The 15,070-nt window shown below is 39.7% G+C and overlaps 2 protein-coding genes across 2 annotated transcripts in view; one reads left to right on the forward strand and one right to left on the reverse strand.

Moving 5' to 3' along the window:
• Window positions 1-13,372, forward strand: part of Lancl2 (LanC like 2) — a 40,195-nt gene extending 26,823 nt beyond the window's left edge. The window contains exons 7-9 of the mRNA XM_021189962.2: window positions 6,722-6,898; window positions 8,536-8,608; window positions 11,594-13,372. Of these exons, the coding sequence (XP_021045621.1) occupies window positions 6,722-6,898; window positions 8,536-8,608; window positions 11,594-11,688 (345 nt within the window). The 3' untranslated portion in view covers window positions 11,689-13,372. The remainder of the gene's footprint in view (window positions 1-6,721; window positions 6,899-8,535; window positions 8,609-11,593) is intronic.
• Vopp1 (VOPP1 WW domain binding protein) overlaps window positions 630-15,070 on the reverse strand; it is a 96,107-nt gene continuing 81,666 nt past the window's right edge. Inside the window, exon 5 of the mRNA XM_021189965.1 lies at window positions 630-3,041. Within this exon, the coding sequence (XP_021045624.1) occupies window positions 3,025-3,041 (17 nt within the window). The 3' untranslated portion in view covers window positions 630-3,024. The remainder of the gene's footprint in view (window positions 3,042-15,070) is intronic.

Here is a 15,070-nt window from a genome sequence, read left to right on the forward strand (position 1 = left end):
CCCTTCAGCTCCTTGGGTAATTTGTCTAGCTCCTCCATTGGGGGCTCTGTGTTCTATCCTATAGATGACTATGGGCATCAACTTCTGTATTTGCCAGGCACTGGCATAGACTCACAAGAGATAGCTATATGAGGGTCCTTTCAGCAAAATCTTGCTGGCATATGCAATAGTGTCTGCGTTTGGTGGCTGATTATGGGATGGATCCCTGGGTGGGGCAGTCTCTGGATGGAACATCCTTTTGTCTTAGTTCCAAACTTTGTCTCTGCAACTTCTTCCATGGGTATTTTATTCTCTATTTTGGGGAGGAATGAAGTATCCACGTGTTGGACTTCCTTCTTCTTGATTTTCTTTATCACCTCCATTTTATACCAAAGGGGATTTCAGTGGCTAAGCTAATGAAATTCAGAAAGCAATCCCTTGGCCACATTCTGCAGAATTCCTCTGTCCTTTAGAAAGTTTTCACATGAAAACATTCATTGTTATGAATTATGATAATTATGTTACAGCTGAGGAGTTGGTATTAGAAAATGAAGCACAGATATATTTGCATGATCATTTTATATTAGATAACTACTTCAGTGCTCTTCCAGTATCTACATTCCTTAATTTAAAAGCAGGAGCAAGTTGGTCATGGTAGTGTGCTCCTTTAATCTCAGTACTCAGGAGCCAGAGGTCAGGAGATCTCTGTGAATTTAAGTCTACATAGTAAGTTCCAGGCCAGCCCAGGTAACATGGAAAGAAAATCTATCTCAAAACAAACAACAAAACAAACCATAAAAACACAAAGCAAAAATAAATAAAATCAGGACTAAGACAGAGCTGTTCACTATCCCACTTTTTTCAATATAGTGTTAGTCACTATAAAGCAGAAAAAGAAAGAAAAGGGTCACAAGTCAGAAAAGTTAAGCTATTTCTTTGCAGACCACATAGCTTCTTTATCAAAAGAACATATGAATGGTTAGTTAAGTAGGAAAAAAATTGTGTATACATATTTCCTAGTGCATATGTATAGATGAATAGGTAGAGAGATTGAGGGAAAACAGATAGATGGATGTTAGATGATAGGTTGATGGATAACAGATTATATATAATTAAATAGATGATAGACATACAGATAGTGCCAGGTCCAGCATGGCTATGTAAGGGGAGGTGTGACACAGTTCCCTGGCCCTGGCTCATCATCATTCCCTGGGTGTGCTGATGGCTGCTGTTGCCCTGAAGCTGATCTGCTGTCTCTTCTATTTTACTTTCAGTCTCTCTTTCTGGGGCGTATACTTCCCCCATTGCTTGGAGCTAATCACTCTAATAAATGAAGCATTCGGTTCTCAAGAATAAGGAATGGAGGTGGTCATAAGGCTGGGGAGGGTGAGGAACAGGCATTCTTGCCCTTTAGGGCCATGGGGAAGGATCTAGACAACATAACCACAGAGGCCATAAAGGCCTACATGGTTATTTGTAGAAATTGCTTCAACTTGGCCTTCAACTTGGAATTATATGAGGAGATACATATACTCTTTGGTCCAATGACTGCTGAATTAAATTAGCCAGGTGAACTTGGGGATATCAATGACAAAGAGTTCAAGTGGTCTAAGAAGACAAGGCATGGATAAGAAAGAAGAAAGACTCTATACAAAAAAAGCAATGGATAGATGGGTTTATCTTATAGGAGGAAGGCTTGTATATGATCTAGAAACAAATAGTATTAGAAGGAGAGTATAGTTTAATAGAAAAGGATGGTGGGCTAGTGAATTAATGTTCATAGAGAGGTTGTCAATTTTGGACAAGATGCCATGGAATTGCTAGGACAGGGAACAAAAATTAGAGCATTAAAAGATGAAATACAAGCATAGGAAAAGTTAGCACTTTGTTCTCCTGGCTACTGGAAGGATTGGAGATGACCCTGCCTAGAGAGAGATCGGAGAGAGCCTGCTGCTTTACTTTCATAAGTTTTAAAGCTTTGTGAGAAATTATTTCAACCTAAGTAGTCTGTCACTTTTCTGTTCTTCCATGAAAGTAGTTACGAAGGACTGCTGTGTGCTATACCAGGAGACCCAAGAGCTGTGCCTAGTTACCCATGAAGAACAGGCTGTGTAAAAACTGTAAGGATATGTGCTTCTGCTTGGTGTTTAGTTTCTGTTTTTGAGAAAGCAGTGGTTGAGACTAATGATCTGGAATTCATACAATTTATATAAATTTAAGGTTTTCTAAAAACATTAACAATGTTCAAAGACATGGCTTTAGTAAATAAAAGTCTGGGTTCAGGCTCTCTGGTTGAAAGAATGAAAAAGAAAGGAGAAGGAAGAAAGATGAAAGAGTACTTGAATTGACAGCTTGCAACCACCACTGACTCCGAATTATTATTGAATCAGTGCTGCTCTCATTCCCCCTTTCTCATGACCCTCTTCTTGCTGAGGCTGGACCTTGGCGAGATAGGTGCTACCAGATGCACTAGTATGTATGGAGCCTAGTTGCTCTTACAGTTCTTGCTTCTTTCCTGAGCCTCTTGGGCCCTCCTGCTACAATCTTCCTTTCTCTCCAGTCTTAGTCTACTGGTAGGACAACCTGATAAGCCCTGCTTATAGAATTCAACCACTTTTCTAGTTCAGATTCCCAGAGATTTCATCATTTCTAAAAACAAACAAGCAAATGAACAAATAAGCCAAAACAACAACAAAACCAAACCAGTTTAGTCAGGTTCTTGACAGCAATATCCCTAAAAACCTAGAACTAGTTTCTATGTCAGTTTACTTTTTCTTTTTCTTTTTCTTTTTTTCTCTCGAGAGAATAAATTTGATTACTGGACAAACCACAACCACAATTTAAACATGACCAAGTTTTCAGGTTACAAATGTTAAACTCCATTTGGTAGAACCAATGACCATGATTCAGTTTAAACCTTAGTCTCACCATTGTGAATTCTTGCTTCCTTCTTTCCAATGTCGTCTCTTGGAGTTGTACCTGATTTTGTACCAGTTTTCATCTGAATCACTTGAGGAATAGGATGATTTTGCTTTTCTTTCTTGGCTAGGAACCTGTTAATTCTGAAAGTGTTGTGAAAAGATATAATGAGAAGCCAGGTCAGGAGTATGGTGCACAGTGGAGGAGGAAAAGAAAAGTGGGGGTCCCATATTAGTTTACTTTTCTATTGCCATATAAAATTCCATGACCAAGGCAGCTTAGAGTTACAGAAGTGACTGTTTATTTGGCTTACGACTCTAGAGAGTTTATAGTCTGTCATGACAAGGGAGTGTGGCATTGAGGAGCACTTACACTGCTTGAAGCAGAACTGGAGGCTCCCATCTTAAATTGCAAGAAGGAAGCAGAGAGTGAACTAGGAAATCTGCGTGACTTTAGAAACCTCAAAGTGTATCCCAGTGATGAATTTTTTATAGCAGGGCCATATCTCCCAAGTTTCACTGAACTGTACCACCAACTGGAATGCAAATATTCAGACTCCAGTGCCTATAGGAAATGTTCTTATTCAAATTACCACAGGAAGGAATTCATGCCTGACATGGTAAAACTAGCCCACTACCCAGAACTGGTGAAGCCAAGGACACTAGGCACCCGTTACTGCCATCTCTCTAAATTAGTATAACCTTCAACCACATTCTAAATACTTATCCTTCTACTCATGGACAAGTATAGCTCTCATCTCATTAAGAAAAAAAGAAAAAGAAAAAAATCTTTTTGCAGTATTGACCATTACAGAAAGATGCAACTGGTTCAAATTCAGAGAACAATTCCCTGTGGGGTTTCCCACAGCAACTGATATATATCTGTAGTACAGCCTCTGCTTGTAACACTCAGAGAAGACCATGAAGTGGTGGTAGAACAACTGCTACAGGATAATTATAGTATATGTGATAGAAAATCTGGGCCCATGAAATCTCAACAATATGGGCTCCTAAACAAGACATGAAAAATGACAAGTTGACATACCATCACGAATGGGGAAATCTCACAAGGTCCCACCCTAAACAAAGGAGTTTCAGTTTTCTCCAGGGAGGAGTCCCCAGATAGGTGATCCAATCAAAGCTGTCAGCCTTAAACACATACATATGAATAACACTAAATGACCTGAACAGATTATACTAAAATTTTTATGTGTGTGTGTATGTGTGTGTGTGTGTGTGTGTGTGTGTGTGTGTGTGTGTGTGTGTGTAACAATAATTATTTAGAGGCCATGATTTTGAGAAGACGAAAGGAGGGTATGGATTGGATCTGATAAGGCAACCATTTTGTGTAACTTGATCTTTCTTGCAGCTTTCAACATCCATTCTTCTGTAAATTTGACTATTAGATGACATGAGAGGTTTCTTTTATGGTTCTGTGTATTTGGTGTTTCATGTTTCTTTGATCCTCTTAACTATATTTTCATGTCTTCTATTGTTTTGCTACTCACAGTTTTCAGTCTTCATTCTGGTATTTGTTCATATTTGAGTTCCTTGTTCATATGCATTATTGCTGTTTTTAAATCATTATTTTGTATATTACCTGTGTTGCTTTTATTTCAGGTTACAACACTATGGGGGGAGTACTGCTTTTATGGTGATAATCTAGTCTCTTGGTTCGTTATGTAGCTTGTGCTATTGAAATGGGACCTGTAGTTAGGTTGTTGGTAGTATTTCTTGGGGTGGAAATTCTGCTATACCTCTTCTTTGTTGACTGGGTGTTTGTTTCTCTGATTCCAATGACCCCAACTTGCCAGATTGTTTTCAGCAGAATGGGGCTTAGGGTTCAGTCTGGTAACAATGTAGTGTTGATCAGAAGTTTCTAAGCCCAGTAGCAGGCCTTCTAGTTAAAAATCTCTTAACTCTAGGTAAAAATCTTTAGTAGTCTGGGGGGAGTTGCTCTCAGTTCTCAGAGAGCCGTAGTATATGAAGTCAGCAGTGAGAGTCTTGGGTTCATATGTGGAAACGGAGCTCCGAGAATGGGCAGAAGTGAAGCTGAAGGACCAGTATGCATCAATATGAGATTCTAGGGTAATTACCTGGAGAGTGGAGGCCCACAACAGGACATGAGACCTTTGAGTGTGGTGCAGGGAGCAGGCAGATTAGATGGTGAGTGTCTAGGGTCCTTACCTGAAGAAGTGTGACCAGATGATAAACTGGTGGGATAGGAGTTAGCAGGCCCCTTACCTGCCAGGATGAGTTGAGTTGGTGGTCCTCTTGAACTTCGTGAGTTCACAAATTTACCTTCTTCACTACGCTTTGTAAATGTTTGGCCATTGTTTCCCTATAAGGCTTTTATATTTGAGTTTCTTTTTCTTTTCTGTAATTCAGATTAGATAATTTCTATTAATTTAACTTTATATTCACCAGTTTATTTTGTCATGTCTACTCTGCTGTTAGCCAGACTACTTAGTAAATGTTATATTACCTATTGACATTACTCTGGGTCTAGAGAGAGTTTATTCCATCGTTCTATGCAACTTGATCTGTATCATGCCATATTGCTGATTTTTTTTTTTATAATTTTCTAGTAAGACTTTTGGAGTCTCTAACATATATATCCTGTTAAGTAGAGATAGTTTGACTTGTTTTTGTATTTGTATCTACTTAATTTATTTCTTGTGTGTTCCAGCTAGTGCATGGAGCACAATACTGAAAGTCAATGGGGATGGTGGGTGTCCCCGCTCATTCCTGGCTTATGGGGGAGTGCTTCAAGCTTTTCTTCAGGATGATGTTGGCTTGAGTTTCTCATATATAGCTTTTATTATACTGAGGTTTCGCCTAGTTCTGTGTTATCTAGGACTTTTATCATGGAGTCATGTTGAATTGTATCAAAGGCCTTTTCTGTATTGAGATGATCATTTTTTTTGGGGGGGTGGGTTAGATCAGTTTATGTTGTCTATAACATTTATTGACTTATGTATGTTGAACCATTTAGATTTCAAGGATAAAGCCAACTTAGTCATGGTGGATGGATAATCATTTTTGATATATGTTTGTATTGCAAGCGTTTTGTTTTTATTTTTATGTCTTGTTTAAACTTGTTAAATTTTTTGGAAAAAAAATCTATTTATTATTCCTTTAAATCTGTGTCCTATGGCTTATCTAAGTATTTCTCTTTGGCAAACATTTCTACAGCACTATAGGGTTTTGGAGAGAAGATACTGGAGTGACTTCTTGTATTGCTCGTAATTTTTCCAAAGTGATCTAGGCATGGGAACCTCTTTTGTTAGTTCTCTGTCTGATATCTGTAGAGCAAGTTGGAGCAGAAGAGAGAATGTGGGAGTGGGATTGTGCTTAAAGGTGAAAATGAGTTAGGTGGAGTGCAGTCAGTTGAACAGAGTAGACTGGTATGGTATGTAGGATGTGAGACCTGGTTCAAGCCTTGAGTATAGGGTAGATCTGGGTAGATAGAAAGATTGCATGTGTTGTGCCAAGGGCATGTGGGTTCAGGGGCAGGCAGGGCAGGTTCTGGTGGAAGCTTAAAGGTTGGTTTCCACACAGGCACAGGTGGCCAGACTAGGTAGGTCTGGATACTGGATGTGGCACCAGTGCTAGGCCTGGTGGATTAAGGAGGATCTGTGGAGGGGAGACTCACTGAGTTAGACTGTGAGAAGGACCTGACTAGGTGGAGAGGTTCTTGTGTGTATTTAACCCTAATGCCTTATCTGTTTCAAAAGTATAGTTTTTTAATCAATGGGGAAGTATTTTTCTGACTCTTATGCAAAATATTTTGCTAACACTGTTTTTGGTTTCTTTCTCTCCAGGTTTTTAAGGAGGAGAAATACTTGAAAGAGGCCATGGAATGCAGTGATGTGATTTGGCAGCGAGGTCTGCTCCGGAAAGGTTATGGAATCTGCCATGGAACGTCTGGAAATGGTTATTCCTTTTTATCCCTCTATCACCTGACGCAGGATAAGAAGTATCTCTATCGAGCTTGTAAGGTGAGGACACCTCTAACCCACTGCTTCTGAACTCCCAGAACAGATTCCAAAAGCGCAACTCCTCTCCGACCTTGAACCTGCTCCTCCCAGGCTCTGGCAAATCTGTTTCTTCCGGCGCAGCCTTGTCCTTGGGCCCTCTGCGTCTCTCTGTGAGGTGAAGGTAGCAGACATAAAGGTTGCTCTGAAGAGCTCAGGCTCTGGAGTCATACAGCCTGGTGCGAGTACAGCACTTCGTTATTTGTTCGGGTGCTTTCTGAGAAAAAGTCTGAGCAGGTGGACCTTGGTTTGCTGATGCCAAGAACAATCATGAATGTGAACTGATCTTCCTGCTCCACATCCCAATTCTAGGGTCACAGATCTTTGACATCAAACCTGCCTTATATAAAATCTTTATTGTCTTAAAGTACATTTATTTTTCAAGCCTCAATTTCCTTATTTGAAAAAAAAGGGGAGAAAATGGTTATCTGCCAAAGATGTTTTAAGAATTGATTGATATAACATTCAAACTTTCTGCAGTTGTTCCTAGTTAAATCCTTCATTGGTTTCCCATTAAACTGCGTGTCAAAGCTACCCTCCTTCTCTGAGTCTCTGTAGTCTGCATGCCTTGACCCTTTCCTATTTCCCTACCTCCTTGTCTCATCCTATATCACTTTCAGGCATACTTCACTAGCTAGCACTGTTCTTCCCTCTCAGCAGAATGGAGGCTAAACTGTTATTACCTATTAACTTCACCAAAAATGTACTTTCCACGGGCAAGTTGCATAGGAAATCTTTGCCTCTCCAATGTTACTTTAACTATGACATTCTTCAGGGTCTTGAATACTACCAGTCCTTTATTGAACGCTTTGCTTATTGCTTGGCTCACACTGGTGAAACAGCCTCATGATTGCACTCGTGGAGAGTACAGCAGAGAGCTAAGAGCTGAGATCTTTCCACACTGGAGGATTGTTCCAGCAAGTGTTTATAAGGCAGTAGATGTGAGGACACTGAGGAAAAGAGGAATGCTGAGCATGTTCTCCATGAGTAACCCAGGCCAGGGGAAGCCAGCGGCCAAGGCTGAAGACAGGTTCAGAGCCAGGGAGTTTCATTCCCATGGAAGCGGTGCTTGGAAGGAACAGGGTGCTGTTGAGTTATTATGCATTTCTTCTCCAAGTGTCCCTACAGTGTTTTAAGGTAAGTGTTACCTACAGCAGATGAAACCGGCAAGGAAAGGTCTCTAGCTCTCATCCTTCTAGTGGGTTTTGGCCATACAGTACAGTTCAGAGCCCTGGAATCACCGCTGCCCAAACTAACTTCTTTAGTTATTGTTTTCCAAGTTATTTTTAATGTTTTTAATTGTGTGTGTGTGTGTGTGTGTGTGTGTGTGTGTGTGTGTGTGTGTAGGAATGTGCATATAAGTGTAAGTGCTCAAAGAGGCCAGAGGGGACAGTTCCCATCAAGGATGGCATTTCAGGTGTTTGTGAGCCACCTGGTGTGGGTGCTTAAACTCAAACTAGGGTCCTCTGGAAGAGCACGGATGCTCTTAATCTCTGAGCCTTGTCCTGAGCCCTCTCTTCAATTTTTTTTAACTCATTAAAGTGTCCAATTCATTGCCTCTTAGAAATTGTATTCTTAAAAAGATGTGTCTTTCCTTTTAGTTTGCAGAGTGGTGTCTAGATTATGGAGCACATGGATGCCGCATTCCTGACAGACCTTATTCCCTCTTTGAAGGTAAGAGTGTGAAAAATAAAATAAAACTGTACATTTAAACACATAGTCTAGTAAAGCTGATTTCCGTGCTTTGAGGACTAGCATGAGGGCATTCGGTGTTGCCTGAGTAAAGCCTCAGAACTAACCACAACGATGCAAGCCTGTTGATTTTGCTATATTTTGGTCTTGCAAGTATCTTCAAAAATTCTAGAACTTCTATGAAGTACATATGCAGACAAAGCCTGCAAGGCTTCCTGGATGGGGGAAAAATAGTATGCTTATTCTTCTACATTTCCTCTGTGATATTGTATATGTAAATAAAATATTCTGTATGTTCATGGGAAATTTGAGTAGATAATACAGTTAATTCTTTAAATGATGTAAAGAATTACTAGTAACTAATATTAATAGAAAGTAGTAATTGGATATTAATAATTAGAAAAATAAGAGTGTGTGTTAAAGAGTGTTCAATACTTTTACTGATGGTAATAACAAGACCATTAGTTAAAGTAACAATAATTAAGTCTCCCCAGTTAATAAATATAGTATATAAGAATATACTATAACTAATATATTATTATAATTATAATTGGAGTTCTAGAGACAAAGAGAACCTTTTTGTTCATTTGGTATTTTTATGATAGGGTCTCTCCATGTAGTCCTGGTTGTCCTGGAATTTGATACGTAGATAAGGCTAGCCTCAAACTCATACAGATTTGCCTGCCCCTGCCTCCTAAGTGCTGTGATTAAAGGTGTGCACCAATACATTTGGCCTCCTAAATACTTTGTGTGTGTCTGTGTGTGTGTGTGTGTGTGTGCATGCATGCGAGCACTTGCATGTTTTGGCTAACTTATAACCCACAGTGCCAAGACTTTATAGCATTAGGATAAATTGATAATATCTTTAGAACCACATCTTATAACTACATTCCAATGTAAACCTCAGAAGGAAAAAATATTTACTTTAAATCATGTAGATAGGAAATGGATTTTATCAGTGCTTTTTCTGTATAAGCTAAAGTCATAAGGAAAAATATTTCTTAGAATAAAATCTTTAGTTGTTTACATCACAAAAATATTTGACAGACATGGTGGTCATTGCCTGTAATCTCAAAACACTGGTAGCAAAAGCATTAGATCATGAGTATGAGCCTGGCCTAGGCTCTGTATTGAGGCCCTGTCTCAGAAAAAAATAAACATGAGATGTGTTTATATCAGACAATATTCAGCTTTTACATGGAAACTTTAACATGGAATTTTGACCCACATTTAATTAAAGTAAATTTAAGTAAAGTAGGTCAGAATTCCACAGTTGAACTTGTATTGCTAGGAAGTCAACTGGCCATGTTTGCCCTGCGCCTCACCAATGCATGGCAGTTAGAACTGGCAGTAACTACTAACCAAGTTCTTATGTAGGAGCCTGACAGCTCTCCTGAGAGAGAGCACTGATCTGTATCCGATGTCCTCCGGGAGCACCCACTCTGCCAAAGGCAGCGTTCTGTGGGACTGGCACCTGCCCATGAAATCCAGAAACCAGCTGTTCTGAGTCAGCTTCTCTAGGGTCCTCTCAAAAGCATTAAGGGCAACTTTCTGATTCGGATGGGTTCTAATAGGACCAGGATTCTTTTATTCATTAAGCTTCTAGAATCCTTTCTTCAAGTAAAAAGTTGCAGGGAAGGCTAGGACCAACCCAAATTTTCTTTAGCAACAAAATAAACAGTCTTTGACTATACTCTGACAAAGAAACAGTACTTAAGAAGAAGGGCAGACTATTGGCAACCATAAATCAGATGTTAACTGCAGGACTGCAAGAATCTAACTAAAGAAGCTGGTCCCCAGAGGCTGCATACAGATTCCATCCTGGCCAAGTTCTGAAACAAAGCTTATCTATGGCAGTTAGTGCAGGAACACACAGACCCACATATGCTGCTAGATCCAGATTGGAACAGATGTTTGTTTTATACAGGTTGTACAGTTGTCAAGATTCAAAGAATACCTATGATTTATGTATTTGTTTGTGTGCAAATTTTGTAGCAAAAGAAAAGCTAAGCAAACTGAAACTGTGAGAGGGGACAGTCTTACTGTCAATTACTATGACTGAGGTGTGGACACACAGGCCTGGAGGCACAGGAGGACTAGAAGCTCACGCCCCAGACCCCCTAATGTTTCTGTCAGTCAGTTTCAAAAGCTGTCGTTTATTCAGTGCCCTACCTTTGGGGGGGGGGGGCGGTTGACATAATCAAATTGTATTTAATTAAAAATTACTTTCTTTGAAGCTAAAGAAGATATAAAACTGGATGGAGATTATAAAAGCTCTGAGAGAGTTTCATTTTTTGGACATAGAGTTGGCAATGTTCTTAAATTCCTCAGGGCATTTGTTTGCTTTTTTGTTTTAAGTCATGTATGCTGATTATGGTCCTCAAGCCCTCATACCAGTTAGATAAGCACTGTAAGATCTATATGCTTAGATGCTGCAGTGTTATCTTAACATTCCAAATGCAAGGTAAGAATCCAAAAGCCATTTTTTAAAACATAGAGTAGAGCAGTAGAGGAGATAGCTCAGTAGATAAACTTACTTGTCATACAGGGCTAGAACCCAGAGGTGTAAATGAGTAGCTCAGGTGTATTAGCTCAGTTTTAGAGATGAATTGGGAAGTGAGACAGGAGGAACCTCAGACACCTGCCAGTCAGCTACACTGGTATATATGCAGCAGAAAACAATGGAGACCCTGTCTCAGACAAAGGACAAGGCAAGGACTGACTCCTGAATTTGTCTGATGAGATCTATACTCACACTGTGGCATGCATTTGCCTGGACACACACACACACACACACACACACACACACAATGGTATAAGTGCTGTTTTTAATGATGTCATTTTAAATTGATGATGGTACTTTCCTTATGTCCTTACAGCCCCTGGTAATGGAAGAGATTAAATGTCACTTTGTTTTATTCACTAACCTGTGTGGTTCCTAAAAGATGCACATCTTTTGCTTTGCAGGTATGGCTGGTGCTGTTCACTTTCTCTCGGACATCTTGGTACCAGAGACAGCACGGTTTCCAGCATTTGAACTTGGCTTTTTGCAGAAGGATTAAAAAGGTGCAAAAAGACAACTAACATACCCGTTGGACCAAAAGCCACCTGATTGATTGATTAGTGCCTGACACAGAACCTACTGTAAACCCTAAAAGAAGAAGAAGACAAGGATAGAAACCTTCACAAGCCCCCTTTGTTGCAAAGACCCCCAATTAGAGCATGAGCGATAGAAATCATATCATCAACATTCTGTGACAGCGTGTCCCTTAAAGGTGTGAAATCTGAATCCTTCATCTCTAGGCTCCTTTTAGTGTGCATGTTTCTTGGTGCTTGTCTATAGGTGTAAACTGAATAACTAGAAAAGCCACACTCATTATGTGAGCTCTTAGCTGAGCACGTGTGAGTGTTAAAAGTGACAGGCACACATTTTTGTATATAGTATCTAAACTAGGGAGTCATCTCTATCAACCAGGAAACAGTTGTGTGATGTCTGTCTTGACCACCAGCCAGCAGATCGAGATATCCTGTGAGAATACCGTGTTAGCATTTTCCATGGGCGTGCGTGAGAGGCGGCTTCCCAAACCAGACTGAAGGGCAAGTCAGTGTGCACTGCAGAGCTCAGGAAGGCATAATTGACACCTCTTCTCTCTTTGTGTCTGTGGTCAGTGTAATTAATGACTAAGCATTAGGAACTCTGAGACATTTTCTCAGATACATATTATTAAAACAGGTACCTCCTTACTGTTTTCAGAATAGCTTATTACTATATAAAACAGAGTAGCTGTAATGCCAGAAAGATCTATCCATATCCCTTCAAACATTTATTTCACGTTTTGGTAAATTATTATAAATTTGAAATTACTACATTCCTTATTTTTTCATCTAGTTTGGGGTGATAAAATAAATTCTAAGCTGAATTTATACATGTAAGAAACAAAATATTTTAAATAAGACAAATATTATCTGGGTGATTTTTAAAATTATTTTTAAGGGCATTAATTTTGATTCACATACGGTTAGAAATCCTGTCATAAATTTCAGAGTTTGTTGGTTGTTTGTGGTACAAGTGGGCTAGATTTCCTAAGCATGTTTTATTGTGTAAGGGAAATTAATATATGTTTCTTGAAGGAAACCCCTGGGGCTGTCTTGTAAACCCTTCTCTGCATCAATGTGGAATTTATAGGGCCATGATTTTGGCCAAGGGCCCTCAGAGTAGCAGCAGTAGTAGTGACTCTCCGCAGTATGCTTATGTATATCTGTTTGGTAGATACTACTATCTTTTTGTCCAACATGCTGAGGGAAAAATAAAATGACCATAGAATAAATGGAGATCGTTTTGTTTACAGATTTCCTTTTAAGACAGGTGAATTGACACCTTCTTGCTTACCACTAGGTATCAACACATGTGCATTTCAGTGATGACACTGACTTCCTTCCTTGTATCCACTACATGTGCTGCTGTGCATCCCATGAGGCAAAGGAGAAATGGCATGTGAACCAGGATTTAGGGGTCACTTATGGCCATTTCAGAGTTGTAAATGTTTAAAATCAAATTTAAGAACATCTCACTTTTGTTTCTTAGGCTTGTACTATGTCAACAACTGTATTCTAAATGTGTTGGAAAGCTTAAAATATGTACACATAAAATACCATTTTGAAATCTTAAGGAAAAATGTCAATGTTCACAAAAAGTGTTTGGGGTTCTTTGGTTTTTGTTAATAAAAGACAGTTTTGTGGTGATGACTTATGGAGTCTTAATATGTTCTCATTTCTTTCTCAGTTCAACAGGGTTAAAGTGGGTAGTTTTGTGATTATCTTGGTGGTTATCTCTTGGTCACCAGCTAGCTTCTGTAGTTATGATCAAAACAATGCAATCAGGCATGTGGCAATACCAGCAAGTTTTGTCCTCCTTCTGAGAAAAGAGATTATTTGAAAGCCCTTAGAGTAGTGTTCCATGGATGCTTGATTAGTCAGAATTTGTCATATCACTTTCTCCCACCATAAAGAAGACTGAGGAAATTAATATATGTGATTTTCCTGATAATGTAAAAGGCAAGAGTGAGGTTAGGAGGGAGGGGTTGGATGTACCAAGTAACCCAAGAGTTGTTCCTCGTGCTTCAAATAAGGAAGCATTTAAGAATGGTATTATAGCAGGTGGCAGTGCTTCTTCAACCAGATTGTTTGAGTGTCTTAGTTACTTTTCTATTGCTGTGACAAATCAGCCAAGGTAAAAAGAAAACATGAACTTTGGGACTCATGGTTCCCAGGGGTTAGAGCCCATGACTGTAGTGGCAGGGACAGCGGTAGACATGCATGGTGCCTCCTGAGCATAGACAGTAGGAAGAGAGACCTAAGTGGGTACGGTGTGGGCTATTTTAACAACAAAGACTACTGCCAATGACACTCCTCCTTTAACAAGGCCACACCTCCTAATCCTTCCCAAACGATTTTACCAACTGGGTACCTAATATTCTAATATATGAGCTTATAGGGGCCATTCTTATTCAAACCACAATGAGAAAGACTTGAAGAAATACCGTGAGGATTGTGTTATTGCTTGGGTCTGGGGTTGAGTCTAACACTTAAGGATCTTGTAGCATCTACCTGTCTTCAAAAACAAGGAGTAAGTGCCGTGGGCCCCTGGGTAGTGATGCTTCCACCTGAAATCACCCATGAAATTTGGGATTCATGGTTCCAAGGGGTCCATGACCATAGCGGCAGGGACCATGACAGCAGGCAGGCAGGCATGGTGCTCACCTGAAATGAAGTGACAGCAATTCAAGAGGAGCGTTGCCTGGAGCTATGTTTGGAAGAGGGAAATCTAGTGAACTCTTTACTCATAATGTGTGTACTTAATGCTATATGTCATACATGTTAATGCTATATTTCATATTCTCTAACACGTAGTCAGTTTTCTATCACTATGTAAAATAAACAATGTAAGAGAAAGAAAGTTTATTTATTAACTCAGAAGTTTCAGTGTGTGCTTGGATGATTCCATTGCCTATGATGAGGAAGAGCATCCTGGCACCAGGAGCGTGTTATAGAACAAGGTTGGCAGCCAGAAAGTGGAGGGGGCAAAGACAAGACACCTCTCACTAGATGCTACCACCTATAGTTATAACCACTATCCAGTGGTCATTATTCATGAAATAATTAGGAAATGCACTGGTGAGGTTGGAGCCCCCAGGATCTAATGAGTCCTTCAAAGTACGTAACAAAAGGCTTCTGGAAACCACATTAGATCCAAAACATGATACCTCTTCTGTGACAGCTTCATCTTGCCAATCTTGGTTTGCCAAGTGTCTTAGTCAGGGTTTCTATTCCTGCACAAACATCCTGACCAAGAAGTAAGTTGGGAAGGAAAGGGTTTATTCGGTTTGCATTTCCATACTGCTGTTGATCACCAAAGGATGCAGGACTAGAACTCAAGCAGGTCAG

The sequence above is a fragment of the Mus pahari genome, chromosome 2 (genome assembly GCF_900095145.1).
Source record: "Mus pahari chromosome 2, PAHARI_EIJ_v1.1, whole genome shotgun sequence".
NCBI lineage: Eukaryota > Metazoa > Chordata > Mammalia > Rodentia > Muridae > Mus > Mus pahari.